Source organism: Bos taurus, chromosome 10, assembly GCF_002263795.3.
Source record: "Bos taurus isolate L1 Dominette 01449 registration number 42190680 breed Hereford chromosome 10, ARS-UCD2.0, whole genome shotgun sequence".
Classification (NCBI taxonomy): Eukaryota; Metazoa; Chordata; class Mammalia; order Artiodactyla; family Bovidae; genus Bos; species Bos taurus.
This window is the reverse complement of record NC_037337.1, coordinates 73,044,842-73,066,543: the sequence shown is the minus strand read 5'-3', so window position 1 is coordinate 73,066,543 and position 21,702 is coordinate 73,044,842. Positions and strand designations below refer to the sequence as shown.

Genomic DNA, 21,702 nt, shown 5'->3' with positions numbered 1-21,702 from the left:
AACTTAAAAAAAAAAGTAATTCAAATATTAACACTAGGTGGCAGAAGGTTATATTATGTTCTTAATACATAGAGTTTAATATTTCAATAGAAACAATAAATTACAAGCCTAAAACTCACACTAATTGAGCTTTTCAGACCACCTATTCTAATATTAACCCTGTTAAAGATTTTATAATGTTGAAAAGCCTCATGATACAGAAAATAACTGAATTTAATGGACATCCTTTTAGATATCTCACCAGAAGTCCATCTAGTCAATGAATTCAGATAAATAACTAAAGAAGCTTGATGGCAAATTTCCTCCTTTATAGTGACTTTCAAATCTAACACTGCATCCTACACAGTTTGAAAAAAGCGCAGCTGTAAGCCAAATATTTATGAATACAGAAATATATTACTCTCTCTCATATCTCCTCCTATGCTGCTTTGTACTCTTATTCCTGGCATTTCTTCATCATTTGACATTTTCTTTTTTCACCCTTTTCTGTTCTGATACCTATTTTTGATCCTCTACTACATCTTTTGGATTAAAAAATAAATCAATTTTAAAAGTAATCAAAATAGCAATCCCACTGCTGGGCATACACACTGAGGAAACCAGAAGGGAAAGAGACACGTGTACCCCAATGTTCATCGCAGCACTGTTTATAATAGCCAGGACATGGAAGCAACCTAGATGTCCATCAGCAGATGAATGGATAAGAAAGCTGTGGTACATATACACAATGGAGTATTACTCAGCCATTAAAAAGAATACATTTGAATCAGTTCTAATGAGGTGGATGAAACTGGAGCCTATTATACAGAGTGAAGTAAGCCAGAAGGAAAAACATAAATACAGTATACTAACACATATATATGGAATTTAGAAAGATGGTAACAATAACCCGGTGTACGAGACAGCAAAAGAGACACTGATGTATAGAACAGTCTTATGGACTCTGTGGGAGAGGGAGAGGGTGGGAAGATTTGGGAGAATGATATTGAAACATGTAAAATATCATGTAAGAAACGAGTCGCCAGTCCAGGTTCGATGCACGATACTGGGGCTAGTGCACTGGGGCTAGTGCACTTGGGGCTAGTGCACTGGGACGACCCAGAGGGATGGTATGGGGAGGGAGGAGGGAGGAGGGTTCAGGATGGGGAACACATGTATACCTGTGGCGGATTCATTTTGATATTTGGCAAAACTAATACAATTATGTAAAGTTTAAAAATAAAATAAAATTAGAAAAAAAAATAAAAGTAATCAAAATAAACAGAGTTGTAAACAACATAAAAATAGCATTCTTTTTTTTTTTTTGGTTGTTGTTTTTTGTACCGCTTCTCTTCCTCCATGCTATAACATATACAGAGAAGAAACTTATAAATTATCAAAAAGGTGGTCATAACAGAAGACTGAATTTTAAAAATTTACATATTCTTCCTGGATTCCTTCCTGAAAATAATCAGTGAATGAAAACTCCTATCAACCTGTATGTATATTAACTTTCCAGATAAGCCAGTAAAGCAGGTGACAGCATGCCTGCTTTAATCTGATTAACTTTTTGTGGGAATAATAACATTTTCTTGACCTTTCTTACTTGTTTTTAAAATTCTCTTTTATCCTGATCAAAAAAGTTTAAATTATTCTTAATATCTTTGTTCCTACTTTTAAATATAAATCTAATTCATTATACTACATGACTTCAGTACATTATAATCCTCTGGGGCCTCGATTTCTTTGTCTCTAAAATAAGGATGTTGCAGGAGGTGATACCCGAAGTCTTTTTTTTTTTTCTATAAAATTCTATGATTCATTCCTTCCTTCACTGTACTCCCTAAATATTCTACTAAAAAATATGAAATAAAAGCAAAGATGCCTTACCGCCAAACTATAAAACAGTGATGGGACTTCTCTGTGGTCCAGTGGCTAAGACTCTGTGCTCCCAATGCAGAGGGCCAAGTTCAGTCTCTGGTCAGAGAACTAAATCCCATATGCTGCAACCAAAGATCCTGCAGGCCTCAGCAAAAATGGAAAATCTCTCATGCCACAACTAAGACCCAGAACAGATAGGCAGATAGACAGATAGCAACATATGTACATTAGCCGTAGGGGTCTATAGCCTTTTTCAATAAACAAACATATGAAACGGTACTAATAAAAAATGAAAGGAAGTCATAAGAGTGTGAGTGTTGAAATTCTTCAAACTGAAGCAATCTAATTCCAATGTTTTTCTAACCTACTTTCCACTATACCCCCTTTTTTTTTTCAAATTGGAATATAGTTGATTTATAATGTGTTAATTTCAGGTGTACAGCAAAGTGAATCAGTTATATATGTATACACACACACATATATACATATACACACTTTTTTCTTCTTAGGTTCCTTTCTCATATAGGCCATTACTGAGTACTCAATACGGATCCCTGTGCTATACAGTAGGTTCTTATTATTTATCTATTTTATATAGAGTAGTATGTATATTGGAGAAGGCAATGGCACCCCACTCCAGTACTCTTGCCTGGAAAATCCCATGGACGGAGGGGCCTGGTAGGCAGCAGTCCGTGGGGTCGCACAGAGTCGGACACAACTGAGCGACTTCACTTTCACTTTTCACTTTCACGCATTGGAGAAGGAAATGGCAACCCACTCCAGTGTTTTTGCCTGGAGAATCCCAGGGACGGGGAAGCCTGGTGGGCTTCTGTCTATGGGGTCGCACAGAGTCGGACGTGACTGAAGTGACTTAGCAGCAGCAGTGTGTATATGTCAATCACAATCTCCAAATTTATCCTTCTCCCCCTGATTCCCTGGTAATCATGAGTTTGTTTTTTGCATTTGTGAGTCTACTTCTGCTTTGTAAATAAGTCATTTGTATCCTTTTTTTAGATTCCACATATAAGCAATATCACGATATTTGATTTGCTATGTCTGATTTACTTCACTCAGTATGTTCATTGCAGGACTATTTGCAAATAACCAAGACATGGAAGCAACCTAAATGTCCATCAACAGCGAAATGGATAAAGAAGACATGGTAATAGTATATAGACAATGGAATAATAGTCATAAAAAAGAACAAAATAATGTCATTTCCACTATTTCCTTTCCTGCAACCAATTCTGCACCTAAGCTTCAATACTGATTATTAGCTATGTATGCTCTATTGCTGCTAAGTCGCTTCAGTCATGTCTGACTCTGTGTGACCCCATAGACGACAGCCTACTAGGCTCCCCCGTCCCTGGGATTCTCAAGGCAAGAACACTGGAGTGGGTTGCCATTTCCTTCTCCAATGCGTGAAAGTGAAAAGTGAAAGTGAAGTCGCTCAGTTGTGTCCAACTCTTAGCGACCCCATGGACTACAGCCCACCAGGCCCCCCGTCCATGGGATTTTCCAGGCAAGAGTACTGGAGTATGCTCTATTGCTTTCCCCTAATTCCTCCTCTGCTCATGCTCTATAACAGGAAAGTTGTTCTTCACTTTTACATGACAAAATTCTATTTCCAGCTGCAGTTCCTGAAAAACTTCTAAGCTTACCTAGATCTCTTTCAGAGAATAGAATAAATACACAGTTTGAATTCAGACAGTTCTGGGTTTAAGTATTATTTCCAAATATTATTTGGTGATAATTTACCTACACACTGTAGGGCTGTTGTGAAATGAATTAATATAAATGCTTAATCTCATGTCTGGCAATATGCTCGAAATTAATTCCACTTCTTCATCACTCTCTCTGAACTCCAACATTACACTTTATCTGCTTTCTTATAGTTCTCCTCATTTTCTACTTTGTCTAATAGTTACTTACTTAAGCTAGCAGTATATTCATGGTGCTGTGTCATGCATGCTTAGTTATGTCCAACACTTGCAACTCCATGAACTGTAGTCAATAGGCTCTTGTGTGCATGGGATTTTTTAGGCAAGGATACTGGACTGGGTTGCCATTTCCTCCTCCAGGGGAAACTTCTCAACCCAGGGTTCGAACCACCCCATGTCTGTCTGTATCTCCTGCATTGCAGGTAGATTCTTTACCCACTAAACCATTGGGGAAGCCCAGTATTCTAACATAAGTATACTACTCTGAAAGCAGAAATCATGTCTGATATATCCTAGAATTTTTCACAATGTCAAACATATCATGTACCCATAATGAACTCACAATATTTGTTAAATGAATTAAAAACACTGAAAAATGATATACTACCTCATGACTAAAAGGGATAACCACACACATTGGAAAGTTAATATAAATAGTTTCCATTTCCTTCAACTAATGAAAAGTGAATATAAATAAGAATTGGAATGCCAACTTTTAATCAATGCAAAAATCTATATGTACATTCTCATACTTTACACAAAGTATTTTGATATCATTTATAATATTTTTGAAAAGGCACCTGCCTGGAAAGTGGCCTCTATCTACATAACACAAATAAGCCTCCCTCTTCAAGATAATAATTTTTAACTGGATTAAAAAAGAAGAGAAGGAGGAGGGGGAGGAGGGAAAAGAAAGAGGAGGGAGAGAAAGGGAAGGCGGAAGAAAGAAGAAAGGAAAAAGAAAACCAACATTTACCTGGATGATTTCTGACATTCATTTAATACTCAATTAAAATTTCTACAATATATATGATGAACTATAAGACTTTAATAAACATCAAGTGACAAGCCAGAAGAGTATACAACTTAGATTTTCCAAATGGGTACTATATGTTCTCAATATATTATAATCTAAGATTATTTGGCACACATATTTTGCTGGTATCAATGAGTAGATGATTAAAGCATTTGCCAGACACGTTTCGCTTTAAAGAAGATGACAATCTAATTGCTGTGGGTGTGGCAGTAGCTCTTGGAGGTGGTGGTGGTGGTGACAGAGCAAGAGCAGTTAGCATTTATTAAGACCTTATTATGTGCCCAGTACTGCTCTAAGCCCTTTAACACCTTATCTCATTTGCTCCACACAACAGCCCTACAAAATAGGTATTATATTTTTTAATTTACATGTGAGGAAACTATGGCTTAGAGAGGTTAAGTCCCTTGTGAAATGTGATACAACTAATATATGATAGAGACGGTTTAGAACCTACTAAGCAAACCTTACTACCTCCCTTAAACTTACGTCTTAATTTTCTTATCCTTTAAAATACAAAAACAAACAAACAAATAAAACCTAATAAATAGAAATATACTGACATAGAGAAATTCTAATTTAACCAGAATTCCTTTGGGTTAAAAATTCCATCTGCATTTATTTGAACTCTTTGGTTGGAATAAAATCCTTGATAAACTAGGGAAGAAGGTGAAACCCCTGACCCCTCCCCAGAGCCTGTAAATGTGGGAAATATTGCCCTCTGTGAGGTAATGGAAGGAATTTCTTTGTTACATAAAGAAAGGACAGAAAAGGCAAGGAAGAAATGAACACAACAAAATGACTGAAGATAAGCAGAGACATCACTTAGCCAACAAAGGTCCGTATAGTCAAAGCTATGGTTTTTCTAGCAGTCATGTATGGATGTGAGAGTTGGACCATAAAGAAGGCTGAGCACTGAAGAACTGATGCTTTTGAACTGAGGTGCTGGAGATGACTCTTGAGAGTCCCCTGGATGGCAAGGAGATCAAGCCAGTCAATCCTAAAGGAAATTAACCCTGAATATTCATTAGAAGGACTGATGCTGAAGCTGAAGCTCCAATACTTTGGCCACCTCATGCAAAGAGTCGACTCACTGGAAAAGACCCTGATGCTGCAAGATTGAGGGCAAGAGACAGGGGCAACAGAGGATGAGATGGTTGGATGGCATCACCGACTCAATGGACATGAGTTTGAGCAAGCTCCAGGAATTAGTGAAGGACAAAGAAGCCTGGTGCGCTGCAGTCCATGGGGTTGCAGAGTTGGACATGACTGAGCAACTGAACAATAGTTACAGGTAGAGGAAATATAACCCCTTCTTTTGTAGTCCTTAAATCTTCAAGAAAATATAAGCTCCAAATCCATACCATCGGGTGGGATAGAGTCTCTCCTAAGAATACCAGAGCACAGAACTAGAGCGAGGAGGTAAATAAGGGAAAGCAACAAATTCATGGACAAGGCATTAGGCTTCAGTTAACAGTTACTGAATGGAAAGAGCATATCATTTCCTCCTTTGAGAATCAAATCTGTCATTCAATAAATAAGTGGGGAATTAGCCTACCATACCCCTTCCCCTTTTTTTCTCCACATTGTTCCTCAAATTCTTATCTATCATTTTCCCACAGTTCTAAGAGAAAAAAGGTGAAATCACTAGGACAAAACTTCTCCGCTACTATGTTTCAAAACATTAGAAAACCATAGTTGTTTTCCTCACAGATAAACTAAATCTTTATTTCAACAATTAGAATACAAACGCTTACAATAACCTAATGCCAAAAGTATAAGGAAGAATGACCACACAACCATTTATCATTGAGTTGACACACCTAATTGATCAATCTGGCGGTGGGCGGGATAAAAAGGAAAGAAAGGAAAGCTAGGAAAACTCAACAGATCTAAAAACAGTACAGTAGAAATAAGATTCTAAGAGATTAGACTTTCCATATTGTATTTTCATCTTCTATCAGTCAGTATCCTGGATCTTACATATATTATCTCATTTTGTACTCAAAACAGCATAAGATAGGAGCTACCTATCTTATTATCTCTATTTTGTAAGGAAAAAACAAAGATACTCAATGACTAAGTTACTTACTAGAGTTATAAACCAAATAAGAACACAGTTGAAATCTAAACGCAGGCACTATACCTCCCAAAACCCTTCTCACATCTTCTAAACTATACTGTATTTTATTAGTATATACAAAGTGATGTATATGTTTTCAAAGACTTAAGATGATTATTATATTCATCATTTTCTGAAAATAGATTATAACATTGCGTATTAAATTATGATGTAAAATCATTAATACTTAGTTATTCAGAAATGAGCATGACTAAGGACACATGGCTTTAAAAATGATAAACACAAGAGCCCAGGATAGGAAAAGTTAAACAACAGCTGTATGATACACTTAACTGCCTTGGGAATTAATGTCAATATTGCAGACTAAGATTTTTAAGTAAGTGACATTAAATATGGGCGTTATATATACATATACTACTAACAGCTAACTCCTTAAAAGTAAAATTAAGTAAAGAGTAAAATTAAGTTTATTTAACATTTAAAGAAAAGGGAAAGAAAGTTTTGTCTCTCAGTCATGTCCGACTCTTTGCGACCCCATGGACTGTAGCCTACCAGGCTCCTCTGTCCGTGGGATTTTCCAAGCAAGAGTACTGGAGTGGGTTGTCATTTCCTTCTCCAGAGGATCTTCCTGACCCAGGGATCGAACCCAGGTCTCCCACATTGTAGGCAAACACTTAACCGTCTGAGCCACCAGGGAAGAATGAAAGTAGAAGAATGAAAGTCACATTTAAGGAATGAAAGTAAATAGCTGAAATACTATTTACACTCTACCTGTGATATGTCCCTGAATTATATTAATCATTATTCAACCATATCACTAAGGAGAGGAGGAAAAAATCTCCAAATTTTCTAAACTTGGTAGCATTTTCTTTAAAATGAAATGCTATTGTAAGTGGAATTATAGTTCTGGGATGAAAGCCAAATTATGATGAACACCTATGTCAAATTTAAGGTTTTACAAGGAAAAGTGAAGTCACTCAGTCGTGTCAGACTCTTTGCAACCCCATGGACTGTAGCCTACCAGGCTCCTCTGTCCATGGAATTTTCAAGGCAAGAGTACTGGAGTGGGTTGCCATTTCCTTCTCCAGGGGATCTTTCTAACCCAGGGATCAAACCCAGGTCTCCTGAGTTGTAGGCAGACACTTTTACCATCTGAGCCACCAGGGAAGTCCTTTTGCAAGGAAAAAGATGAACCAAATATTATTCTCTTAAAATGTACTTTTTAACCAAAAGAAATACAAACATATTTTAAGAAATATTAATGAATAAGAAATTAACTTGTAAGTTTAATCTTAGACTTCATTTAACACCCACCCCCCGCAAGAAACATGGCAAGACTTTAATAAAACCTGTTTATAAGGAATCATTTCCTTAAAGATAAGTAATAATACATTTCTAATGTCATTAGGTTGCAAAGAATTCATACTAAAAGAAAGTACCTGCACATTTTGGTCAGAGAAGGCAATGGCACCCCACTCCAGTACTCTTGCCTGGAAAATCCCATGGACGGAGGAGCCTGGTCAGCTGCAGTCCATGGGGTCGCTAGGAGTTATACACAACTGAGCGACTTCACTTTCACTTTTCACTTTGATGCATTGGAGAAGGAAATGGCAACCCACTCCAGTGTTCTTGCCTGGAGAATCCCAGGGATGGGGGAGCCTGATGGGCTGCCGTCTATGGGGTCGTACAGAGTCGGACATGACTGAAGTGACTTAGCATAGCATAGCATGCAGTATTTATATATTTGTGTATAAATACTTTTACACATGTTGGGACTTTAGGCAATAGTATTCACTGACACTAAATCATGAATATTAAGAGTTCAGTGTAGTAAGTGAACAACAGAAGTCCAACATAGATGGATACATAGATATACATATATCTCTACAGACAAATTTTTAAAATAAAGGACACTACGACAAAAGTTGGAGAACCATCATAAATACAAAATTTTAAGGTGCACTCAATTCCGCAATGGGCTTTGTTATGACAGAAGCTTTTAAATCTACCTACTACTGCTGGGTCCAACCCACACCCACAGCTGTGGCAAGTGGTGGTGGTGAATCAGAAGGAAGTGGCAGCTGCACATACTCTCTGGCAGCAGAATAAATGCAGTCTCTGTCCCCCACTGACTTCTCTCTCAGGGCCTCCCTTGACACAGAAGGCAAACAGAGTGAGCAGTGAAAAAGAAAGCCTGAAGCAGCTGCCTTAGTCATTCAGGATGCTCGTACCTCTCACACTCAGACTTGTGTCTGAGTGTCATGTTCCATAGGCCATGCAAAACTCTGAAGGAGATCCCCACTCTATGAAAGTCACCACAGAGTCATTCGGACACTTGAGCTAAAAGCCTTGACATTTTCTTAGATTATTATTCTCCATGTGCAATCTGTTGCCAAATCCTACTAATTCTATCTCTTAAATCTCTCTTGAATTCATTCTCTTAACTCCATCCTCCCTGTTTAGATGTCTCTATTTTAGGCTATCTTTTTTTTTTTTTCAGTCTGCTCAAATACATCTCTACACTGCTGCATTCATAAGTGTTTTTCTAAAATGTGAATCTGAATATTCTAAAATGTGAATATGAATATGTGTTTCATATTCACATATGAAAGGTTCTTCAAAAATTTCCTCTTACTAAAATTGTATGGTCTAGAGTCCAGTTACAGAGAAAACAGTGGTTTTTCAACCTTGCTTTAAGACACAAAGAAATAAAAAGAGAAAACCATGCATCATTCAAAGTACTTAATATGACAAATAAGACTCTTCGTGATCTGGATCCCAATTAGTTTCTTGTCAATCTCTGTTACAAACTGTGCACTAATCAGATTGAACTACTTGAACAAATTTCTATCAAAGGCATCATGCTCTTTCAAATCTCTCCCCTTCTCTAACAGAATGGTCTATGCATGCTACTGTGCTGTACTGTGCTCAGTTGCTCAATTGTGTCCGACTCTTTGTGACCGCATAGACTGTAGCCCACCAGTCGCTCCCCATGGAATCTTCCAAGCAAGAATACTGGAGTGGGCTGCCATTTCCTCCTCCAGGGGATCTTTTTGACCCAGGGATCAAACCCAGCCTGCATTGGCAGACTGACTCTTTACCACAGAGCTACCTGGAAAGCCCATGCATGCTACCAGCAGACCCCAATCTGTCCTTTTAATTCTACTGTCTCTCTCAGGGCTTTTTTGACCCTCTTCCATATAACAGTATGGTTGTTTACAGGACAATCTCTCTCTCTGGAGGTTACTGGCACAAACTTAGTAATATAAATTTTTGCACAAACTGTAAACTATGCATATGTGGCATATAATAAAGTAACATGACAGATATTTCCCCCAATATTTCTAAAGCTATTATTAATCTCTAGAAATGTAACAAAGATTGAAATATGTGTTTTAATTTAGAAAAATCTATCAGTCAAACAAGTTTTCATCATTAAAAAGATGCAAGTTATTGAATCAATGAAAAATCAAGGAAAAGTGTTTCCTTAAATAAGCTTTTTGTTTAAAATTTAAAACTTCTTCTGTCTCTTTTAAAGTGGTGGCCGTTATATTTATTAGTGTTCAAGTGTCAGATGTCAAAGTCATTTAGCCTCAAATGAGCCTCAGAATCATGTCTATGCTTCAATCCAGGGATTTTGCTAATGAAATAATTGGAAGATAGCACCCAAATTTAACAACAATCTATTTATAAAAATAACATATGAAAAATTACCTAAATGCCTATTAGAGAACTAGTTAAATAATGATATGGAAAAATTTAAATGATGCTATAGATAAATATGAAAAGACAGCAAAATAAAGTTAAAAGAGGTAACATAATACAGCATAAGTGTTTTTGTAAAAATACGTATTATACATGAAAATATGAAAAGGTCTAGAAGGCTATTTACCAAGGCTAAACCAGAGTTTGCAAAGTATAGTCACCAATCAACAGTATTAGCATCACTGCGGAATTTATTATTAACAGAAACAAAAATTCTAGGGTTGTACTCCAGCCCTACAGAATCAAAAACCCTGGAAGTAGAGCCCAACAATGTGCGTTTTAATGAACCCTCCAAGTGACTCTGATGTATGGCAAAGTTTAAGAATCATTACTCTAGATTCTTTATTGGGATCAAGATCCCTTTGAGACCCTGATGAAAATTATGAATTTTTTTCCCAGCAAAGTACCCAGTTGGACAAATGTTCAATTTTATGTATATTTCAAAGATAAACATGGGCAGAGGCTGCCTGCAGTAGTAATATACTATTCCCAAATGGGACATATCCATTGAGCCCTAGGACACTTTACCTACAAGAAACAATGCATACTTATTTCATATAAGTTGCTAAAATTAAATTGAGAAAAATCAAAGAACAAGAAAACTGTAAACCAATCCCTCAATTCCGGCACACCAGTATTTCCTCTGGTTTGTCTTCACTTACTCAGATTCCAAAGCTGACACAAAATCTCCTGGGGTTTAACTTTCCAAACTTCTGAACTTTATTGAGTTCATAGGCTGAACTTGTGGCCTTTGCAGTGGAGAATTCTCACATGATCACTATTCCATTTGACTATCAATCTGTGTACTTAATGGCCTTAAGAAATAACACTTTTCAGTAAACTCATTTTTAATTAAAAAAATTTTTTGAACACTGTGCATGTTTTAGAAACATGGAGCAAACTCATATATCCTACAATGTAAGCAGATTCCTTAGCTTATATTAAGAATGAATATCAAACTACAAAGACTTCAACTCATGGTGTCATAAGAATACAAAGACTAAAAATTAAAAGATTTAATTAGGCAATCAGTAATCATCCCCTACTTTTATTTTTCCAAATGAACTGCTGGCATCTGTAATAACATATGTATCTCATATGATAATGAATTTTAGCCATATAAAAATATTAATGCTATTCTAAGAAAAATATTTCAACTCCTTTTTAAAAAACACTATATGCACACCTGCTATTCTCCTATCAATCCTAGCAGGAAACCATTTTTCCTCTACATCATGAGCAACAGAAATGTACTTATTAAAACATTAATCACAGTCCATTATATTCTGACTCACTGCCAAAAGTTCCCATTACATCACTGAAAATATCTATTAACCAAAACCTGCTTCTGACAAGTTACAGGAGTGTAGCATTCAGAATTTAGTAATGTATTATAAAAGTCAGTTTAAAAAGAACAGTTATACAATTGATTTTGCAGTGGCAGCAAAAATAATTAACTTTTTTTTGACATTTATTACCAAAAGGTTGATTTAACTGGTGTTTCTACTGTAAAATTATTTTAAAATTATTTCAAATTTCACCTAGCATTATTAAACACATTTACTATGAAAGAATTAAATACAGATGACTGTTTAAAGAATTTCAAAATGTGCTGAATACACCACTGTATGTAGAACTATATTGTCTTGTGTAAATATGGGACTTGTTTAGAGCCATGTCTCACAGGAAATTGTAGCAAATGAAAACCATCCCTGTTTTTCCACTCCCACTCTTTAGGATTTATGTCTTTACATTTAAAACCAGTAATACAGAGAAACAAACAAACAAACAAAAAACATGGCAACAGTACCTTCAAACCAGAATAATGACAACTCTGGGCACTCTTATAATGCTAAAATAACTGAATATTATTAGAAGTAAACCTTGAAGATATTCTGATGCTATACCATCAGAACCAATCATCTAGTTTTCACTTGTTGGATGTTTGTTTGGAGAGTGGTGACACTGACTTCTTCCAAACCAGGAGAAAGGTAGTTGACATTTAGCAATAAAGTACTAAGAAAAAAGCATAGGAAATATTGGTTATTATTTCCTGAGCATATTTAATACAAACCACTTATGGTTTATTGAGATTGTGAATACTGAAAAAAAAAAAACTAAATAGTAGACATGGGTAATTTTTTCTTCTTTTAACTGTGCTTTCAAAGTTTTCCTATAATGAATATACATTATCTTTATAATAAGGAAAACTCAAAGAATTTATTTAATAGAAGCCCTTAAAGCCACATGTGACAACTGGAGAAGAAAAACCTTATTTGTCTTAATGCATTAGAGTGAATTGCATGTATTTTCTTTCAAACATAAATGTTTATAATTTTTATTTCTAAAAATAGGAGTGAATGACAATTTTTAGTAGCTTGTATAAAATCTAATGTTTCTGAAGCATGATGTTTAATTTAGTTGGAAAATTCATGGTAGAGGGATTCAGAGAAATTAAAAGCATGAATTACATCTTAGTTAAGAAGGGGACAGCAAAAGAAAACAGACCTAAGTTACAATCATAGAACATGATAACTATAAATTAGCAAGGTTCTTTAACCTAAGAGCCAACATGTTTTACATTTGAAAGGTTAAAAGAGTCACCAAGCTACACATGTCTAATAATTTCCTAACAACTCAATCTCCAGAGTACTTTTCCTTTTTTTTTTTTTAAACATCAGTCTCTTCAAATGGAAATACAATTTCTACTACATACTCAGAGAAGACAGACTTACCTCTACTTGAAAGTGGTTTTTAAGAAAATATGACTTTTTCAGGGCATACCTCAAAAAAGTTACCTGAATTTTAGCATGTGATGCTGAGCTCTCACCAAGGAAATGAAGAATTAATGAGCTATTATACACTTTACGGTACCCCCAATTAAAGGGCAAGTCAACATATAATTAAAGAGAGATTTCTGCTGATGTTTTTAAAGACCCTCACTTTATAGTATTATCCCCAATGTGAATATAAATCTCTAGGTGATTAATTTTTGTTCTATGCTTATTACTAAAATTATTATTTACAAACTCAAAACTCCTCCTAAAAACACTTAACAATTTCCATTAAGTCTTCTTTAGAACAACTACAAGCAAAAGATAAATGACAAGGGAATTCCTTGGCAGTCCAGTGGTTAGGACTGTGCTCTCACTGCCGAGGGTGCTGGTTCAATCCCTGGTCAGGGACCTCAGATTCCAAGTGCCACTAAGCCAAAAAAAAAAGATAAAGACAAATCCCTACTAGTATACTCATCTCACTTCTTCTTTATCTGTTTAAGCCTTTAACAATCACTCCTTGATTACTACTTCTGTTACACAATTGACTAGTGAGTAATTCTCAATGGTATAATGTAAGTAAGTTAGATATTTTTATAGTTGCCATAAATTTGGACAGAAAACAAACTACAGGGTATGATTACTCTTAGCAGATCTTTAAAAAATCATTGCACTTAATAAAAAGTAGAGATTATAGAAAGAGAAACAGTACTTAGATTAAAAATTAATTTCATATATATCATGCTAGACAATTAAATGACCAAGACTACATAATTTGACATTGTTTTTATATTAAAATTAACCGTGCCTGAAAATGCAACTTGATCAGCATAAGGAAAACACAAACAAAATCAATCAACAAAGTTAAGCTGGACGTAGACTTTAAAATGAGTTTAAGTTCAATATATACAGAGTTCATTACATATCAGCAATATTCTCAGTAAAAAATGTTAACTCCAATGGTAACATTTGTCACTCAAATAGCTAATGTTTATACAGAACTTATCACGTGTCAGATACTATTCCAAGGGTTTATCATTTATTAACTCATTTGATACTCACAATTCCATGAGATAGGCACTTATATTATCCATATCTTGAAAATGAGTAAATCAAGACACACAGAAATTAGTAAAGTGTCCAGGGAATTAAAATTAGTGAAAAATCCAGAAATTAAACTCAGGCAGAGTATGTTCTCTTCTCTTACTAAAAAGTTAATATGATAATAAGCTTTAAATACTTTGGTGTTATTGCATTTTATGTTTAATAAAATATAAGAGGAACAGGTGACATTATTCCTACTGGTAATTTATCATCCTGGTGATATTCATTAACCACACTAACTGTTAATCAGGTGGAGGCAGTATGTAATCCCAACTACTAAATTGCATTCCTTCTGTCTGTTAACTAGTTCCTAGTGTTGGCCAAAGTCAGACTCACTCAAGTATCCACCTCCATTAATTCTTCCTTTGCCTCTAAAACTAATGTGACCTCTCCCTCTCCATTGGTACATAAAACCTTCTTTACTATTAAACAACAATAACAGTTAATATTTATTAAATGTTTCCTAGGAATCAAAAGCTTAAATGCTATAAACTAAGTTATATAAATAAAAAATCCTGAGAGAGAGATTCTATTACCATCTTCATTTTACAAATAAGAAAAGTAAGGTTCAGAAAGGTCAAGTTCTCGCAGCTAAGAAACAGAGCCTGGATTTAAAACTAGGTATGTTTAACACTAAAGTCTATGTTGCTTAAGCCAAAAGCAGTAACACTATGGCAGTATATATATTATACTCCATTGTATCCTATTTACTCACATACCATTTTATCCCATAATTCTATATCAACAGTTCTTTGTTGCACAAAATGATGACTTACATACTTTTATTTCCTAAAAATAAATTGGGCTTAATGAGCACTTGATGAATAAATGGATGAGAAAACAGATGATTACTACAAAAGCCATATATCTTTTATATATATATATATATATGTGTGTGTATATATATAAACCAGATTATCAATTCTCAACTTGTTGGCCTTAAGACCTCTTTACACTCTTAAAAATTACTGAGGACTCCCAAAGATATTTCATTTAGATGAGTTATATCTACTTATATTTTCTATATTTAAATTTAAAACTAAGAAATTGGAAAATATTTATTATTTTAAAATAACAGTTAAAGCCCCTTAACATGTTAACACAAGTAACATACCATGTTAACACTAGTCAAAAGGAAGATGGAATGACTGTTTTGATATCAAACTAATCAGATTTCATAGCAAAGAGTATTATCAGAAATGAAGGATCATTTCATAATGATAAAATAAAAATTAAAACAACAACCCTAAATATTTCTGTTCTAGTAAAATAGCAGTTGCAAACGACATGAATATTTATATTTTAAGAAAACCAGTGGACTACAAAAAATTACTACAACTAATGAGTTTTGCAATATTATAGGCTATAAAATCAATATATTAAATATCTGCTCATTCCAGAAAAAAGCAATCATAAATTGAAAAAAAATTTTAATGCCATTTATAATAAGAAACTATAAAATACTTAGGAGTAAATCTGACAAAATATATGCAAGTCCTGCCCACCAAAATTGTACATTATTGAAAGAAACTAAAGAAGACCAAAATAAATGGAAAAATAGACTCCGTTCACGAATCAAAAGACTGTATTTTAAGACAGAGCCAACTCCCTCCAAAATGATCTACTGATTCAAAATATTGGCAGATCTTATGAGCAAAGATACCCCAGGAGCACAGGAACACTTAAAGCACAGATACTGGTTTCTATTGTTGTTCAGTTACTAAGTTGTGTCCAATTCCCTGCAACCCCACGGACAGTAGGTAGCCTGCAATACCAGCTTCCCTGTCTTTTACCATATCCCTGAATTTGCTCAAACTTACGTACATTGAGTCAGTGACACCATCCAACCATCTCATCCTCTGTTGCCCCCGTCTCCTCTTGCTCTCAACCTTTCCCAGCATCAGGGTCTTTTCCAACGAGTTTGCTCTTCCCATCCGGTGGCCAAAGTATTGGAGCTTCAGCATCAGTACTTCCAATGAACATTCAGGATTGATTTCCTTTAGGATTGACATTGGTTTGATCTCCTAGCTGTCCAAGGAACTCTCAAGAGTCTTCTCCAGAACCACAGTTCAAAAGCATCAATTCTTCAGCACTCAGCCTTCTTTACATCCAACTCTCACATCCAACATGACCACTGGAAAAACCATAGCTTTGACTAGATGGACCTTTGTCCACAAAGTGATATCTCTGCTTTCTAATACACTGTCTAGGTTTGTCATAGCTATTCTTCCAAGGAGCAAGCGTCTTTTAATTTTGTGGCTGCAGTCATCATCTGCAGTGATTTTGGAGCTCAAGAAAATGAAATCTGACACTATCCACTTTTTTCCCGTCTATTTGCCATGAAGTGATAGGACTGGATGTCATGATCTTTGTTTTCTGAGTGCTGAGTTTTAAACCAGCTTTGTCACTCTCTTTCACCCATTCACCTTCATCAAAAGGCTCTTTAGTTCCTCTTCACTTTCTGCCATTAAAGTGGTATCATTTGCATATCTGATGTTGTTGATATTTCTCCCTGCAATCTTGATTCCAGCTTGTGAGTTATCCAGTCCAGCATTTTGGTTTCTAATACTATTCTCCAATAAAAGAAACCAAGGCTTCTTAGAGAAATGGTTCCTTCTAGAACAAAATCAAGAAATACATATACCAGGAGCTTGAAGCTTCTTGCAGTGCCAAAAGTAAAGATATACTTATAAAAAGATGCAATGATGGGAGAAAGGCAAATGGGTACCAGAGCCAACTAAAACATCTCAAATGGTCAAAACTGGATTATAATCCAAACTGTAAAATAAATATTCACTAGTCCTTAAGGACAGGGGGAAAATGAATAAACAAACAGATGGTGGAGAAGAGACAAATCGCCAATGCTGAAGAATTCCAAATAACTTACATAGATACTACATCCTCAAGGAAAGTGAGCATTAATCCCCATCCCTTAAGTGTAGTCTGTGCATAGTGATTTTCTTCCAAAGAGTATAATAAAGACAGAAGGGATAAGAGTACATTACAGTGGACAAAGCTGGACAAATAATACCTCAACCAGGTGATCAAGGTTAACATCAACAGTGATAAGACATGTGGATAGCATGTACTAAGACATAAGCTATGAGCTTCCCTCATAGCTCAGTCAGTAAAGAATCTGCCTGCAATGCAGGAGACCTGGGTTCGAATCCTAGGTTGGGAAGATTCCCTGGAGAAGGAAATAGCAATGTACTCCAGTATTCTTGCCTGGAGAATCCCATGGACAGAGGAGACTGGCGTGCTACAGTCTATGGGGTCAAAAGACTCAGATACGACTTAGCAACTAAACCACTAAGACATTCTGAAAACTATCTGACCACTACTCAAATCTGTCAAGGTCATCAAAATCAAGGAAAGTCTGAGAAACTGTCACAGCCAAAAGGAGCTCATGGACTGCAGCACGCCAGGCCTCCCTGTCTATCACCAACTCCTGGAGTCTGCTCAAACTCATATTCAACAAGTCGGTGATGCCATCCATCTATCTCATTCTCTGTTGTCCCCTTCTCCTGCCCTCAATCTTTCCCAGCATCAGGGTCTTTTCAAAGTCCATTCTTCACATCAGATGGCCAAAGTAATGGAGTTTCAGCTTCAGCATTAGTCCGTCCAATGAATATTCAGGACTGATTTCCTCTAGGATGGACTGGTGGGATCTCCTTGAAGTCCAAGGGATTCTCAAGAGTTTTTCCAACACCACAGTTCAAAACCATCAATTTTTCAGCTCTCAGCTTTCTTTATAGTCCAGCTCTCACAGCCATTCATGACTACTGCAAAAACCATAGCTTTGACAAGGTGGACCTTTGTCAGCAAAGTAATGTCTCTGCTTTTTAATATGCTATCTAGGTTGGTCATAGCTTTTCTTCCAAGGAGCAAGCGTCTTTTAATTTCATGGCTACAATTACCATCTGCAGTGATTTTGGAACCCAAGAAAATAAAGTCTGTCACTGTTTCTACTGTTTCCCCATCTATGTGCCATGAAGTGATGGGACCGGATGCTATGATCTTAGTTTCTGAGTGTTGAGTTTTAAGCCAACTTTTCCACTCCCCTTTTTCACTTTCATCAAGAGGCTCTTTAGTTCCTCTTTACTTTCTGCCATAAGGGTGGTGTCATCTGCATATCTGAGGTTATTGATATTTCTCCCAGCAATCTTGATTTCAGCTTGTGCTTCATCCAGCCCAGCATTTCACATGATGTACTCTGCATAGAAGTTAAATAAGCAAGGTGACAATATACAGCCTTGACATACTCCTTTCCTGATATGGAACCAGTCTGTTGTTCCATGTCTAGTTCTAACTGTTGCTTCTTGACCTGCATATAGATTTCTCAGGAGGCAGGTAAGGTGGTCTGATATTCCCATCTCTTTAAGAATTTTAAACATTCTTCTGTGATCCACACAGTCAAAGGCTTTGGCATAGTCAATAAAGCAGAAATAGATGTTTTTCTGGAACTCTCTTGCTTTTTCGATAATCCGACGGATGTTGGCAATTTGATCTCTGGTTTCTCTGCCTTTTGTAAATCCAGCTTGAACATCTGGAAGGTCACAGTTCATGTACTGCTGTAGCCCGGCTTGGAGATTTTTGAGCATTACTTTGCTAATGTGTGAGATGAGTGCAATTGTGCGTTAATTTGAACACTTTGGCATTGCCTTTCTTTGGGATTGGGATATAAACTGACCTTTTCCAGTCCTGTGGCCACTGCTGAGTTTTCCAAATTTGATGGCACGTTGAGTATAGCACTTTAACAGCATCATCTTTTAGGATTTGAAATAGCTCAACTGGAATTCCATCACCTCCACTAGCTTTGTTCCCTGGGTAGAGAAGATCCCCTGGAGAAGGAAATGGCAACCCACTCTCTTATTCTTGCCTGGAAAATTCCACGGGCAGAGAAGCCTGGTGGACTACAATTCATGGGGTTGCAGAGTCAGACACAACTGAGCAAGCACAGTTGATGATGAGAAATGTGATGGAGAATTTAGTTTTAAGACCAAATTGACAAGATTAGGTGTTATAGAAATGTGACACAGGATCCCATCCTGAGGGCCAACTCTTATCAGGCAACTGTATACCTACGATATTAGATAGCCAGTATATCGTTTTTCATCACAACTACTCCTCTATACAACAACATTATTTTCTGTAATAATCATGAAGTGAAAAATAGTAACAATGCAGAAAAGGCAGTAAGATCTTTTCCTTCTATTAGATTTTGTGCACATTATAGAGAAGGCAATGGCACCCCACTCCAGTACTCTTGCCTGGAAAATCCCATGGATGGAGGAGCCTGGTGGGCTGCAGTCTATGGGGTCGCTCAGAGTCGGACATGACTGAGCGACTTCACTTTCACTTTTCACTTTTATGCATTGGAGAAGGAAATGGCAACCCACTCCAGTATTCTTGCCTGGAGAATCCCAGGGACGGGGGAGCCTGGTGGGCTGACGTCTCAAGGGTCGCACAGAGTTGGACTCGACAGAAGTGACTTAGCAGTAGCAGCATGCCACTAAAAATTTTAAAATAAAAATAAAATTCACACAACAAAAAAGAAAAAAGACTAAAATACCCATTAATTATATTAATTTTTAAAAACAAGAAAATATTGATAAGTACAAGAAAGAATGTAATAAAGTTTTTTGTTTTGAGCTCTTATGCAAATTTGTCAGTGAATTCATTAAAGCTGATATTCTTTGCATATTCATGTTCAATAGTCAAAAAGCCAGATATGTGTTTATCTATGCTCATAATAAATTGAAGAATACTTTTTGTTAATTTCAACTTTCTTTCTTTAAGCAACAAGTATCAAAACAGCTAGAAAAAACTCTTATTTGACAGAGTCTCATAAAATAGCTATTTCATAATAAATTCCAGAAATTACAATACTGTTCATGCCTTCGCTTCTTTAGGCGTTTTTTTCTAGCAACTTTCAGGTGTTCTCTAGTCGAAAAACTTTAAAAACAAATAAATATCCCAAGAACTTAAGTTCTTATGATCATCAGACTATCTATATGATCATCAGACTATCTATATGATCATCCATATGATCATCAGACAGTTTACTTCAAATCTACCACTTAAACTCAAAAATATTTAGTACTACAGGGGAGCTGAAAAGAGAAATTTTGCCAGAAGGGAGACAGAAGGATTCTAAAACCTTACAAACTTACTCTTGAGTGAGCCTAAATGTAGGTGGGTTTGTTGCGGGGGGCGGGGCGGGGGTTGTTCTGGGGCTGACTATAAAGCTGGGAGTTCTGTGATTTCACTTCTGTATATAAAACAATATTATTCAGGAACATAAAATAAAGATGTGCTCATTGGAAGCTTATCCACCTCTCCCTGCCTCTGAGCCACCAGGGAAGCCCAGATAGTAAAGAATCTTCCTGTAATGCGGGACAGCAGGGTTTGATCCCTAGATCGAGATCTCCTGGAAAAGGAAATGACAACCCATTCCAGTATTCTTCCCTGGAGAATCCCACGGACAAAGGAGCCTCGTGGGCGACAATCTATGTGGTCGCAAAGAGTTGGATGTGACTGAGAGACTAATACTAACATTGGAAGCTTACTTACATGCTATGAAATTTAAAAGTAATAACAGCAATTGTTTAGAACATGGACCAAAAGAAGACATTTTCAGGAAGGAGTATTTGAGATCTAACATTGTTCAGAACTGCTAGTATATATTGACTTAAAAAAAAAAAAGACTGTCTTTTAATTGTCTATTTTTTTTTAGTTCTCTATACAATGCAACTCTTACTGCCTGTACCTGTAACAGGCCATTCCTACCACCCCACCCTTATACACCTCTGCTGTCAAGGCAGCTTTACCTGAGCTCCGACTCAAAGGCCTGTGGCTCACAATGCCCTCAGTGCTATTTTCCTCATGGGGAAAAAATGGAGACTGAAACCTTGGCTCGTACTTAGCACAGAATAATTTTGTTTTCATTTTTTTGAGAATAAGAAAAGTTGCTACATAATTTGAATCAGTTGCCTTCAGAAACACTATCTGAAATTAAAACAATCTAAAGCCAGTCAATCCTAAAAGAAATCAACCCTGAATACTCATTGGAAGGACTGATGATGAAGTTGAAGCCCCAATAATATGTCCACCTGATGCAAAGTACAGATTCATTGCTAAAGATCCTGATACTGGGAAAGGTTGAAGGCAAAAAGAGAAGAGGGTGGCAGACAATGAGATGGTTGGATGGCATCACCGATTCAAGGGCCATGAACCTGGGCAAACTCTGGGAAATAGCAAAGCACAGGGAGGCCTGGAGTGCTGCAGTCCATGGGGTCACAAAGAAAAGGGTACAACTTGGCGACTAACCACAACAAAAGCATAACAAAAGTTAAGTTCAGT

General features: G+C 36.3%; 1 protein-coding gene across 2 annotated transcripts in view; it reads right to left on the bottom strand.

Annotated features, from left to right (window-relative positions):
• The window catches only part of MNAT1 (MNAT1 component of CDK activating kinase), a 210,015-nt gene that overhangs the window by 38,548 nt on the left and 149,765 nt on the right, over nt 1-21,702 (bottom strand). The window contains exon 8 of one of the 2 annotated variants that reach the window (XM_059890503.1): nt 793-19,852. The exons of the other annotated variant lie outside the window; for it this stretch is intronic. Coding sequence (XP_059746486.1) covers nt 19,696-19,852 — 157 coding nt within the window. The 3' untranslated portion in view covers nt 793-19,695. Of the gene's footprint in view, nt 1-792; nt 19,853-21,702 lie in introns of those variants that run through there. 2 annotated transcript variants of the gene reach the window in all.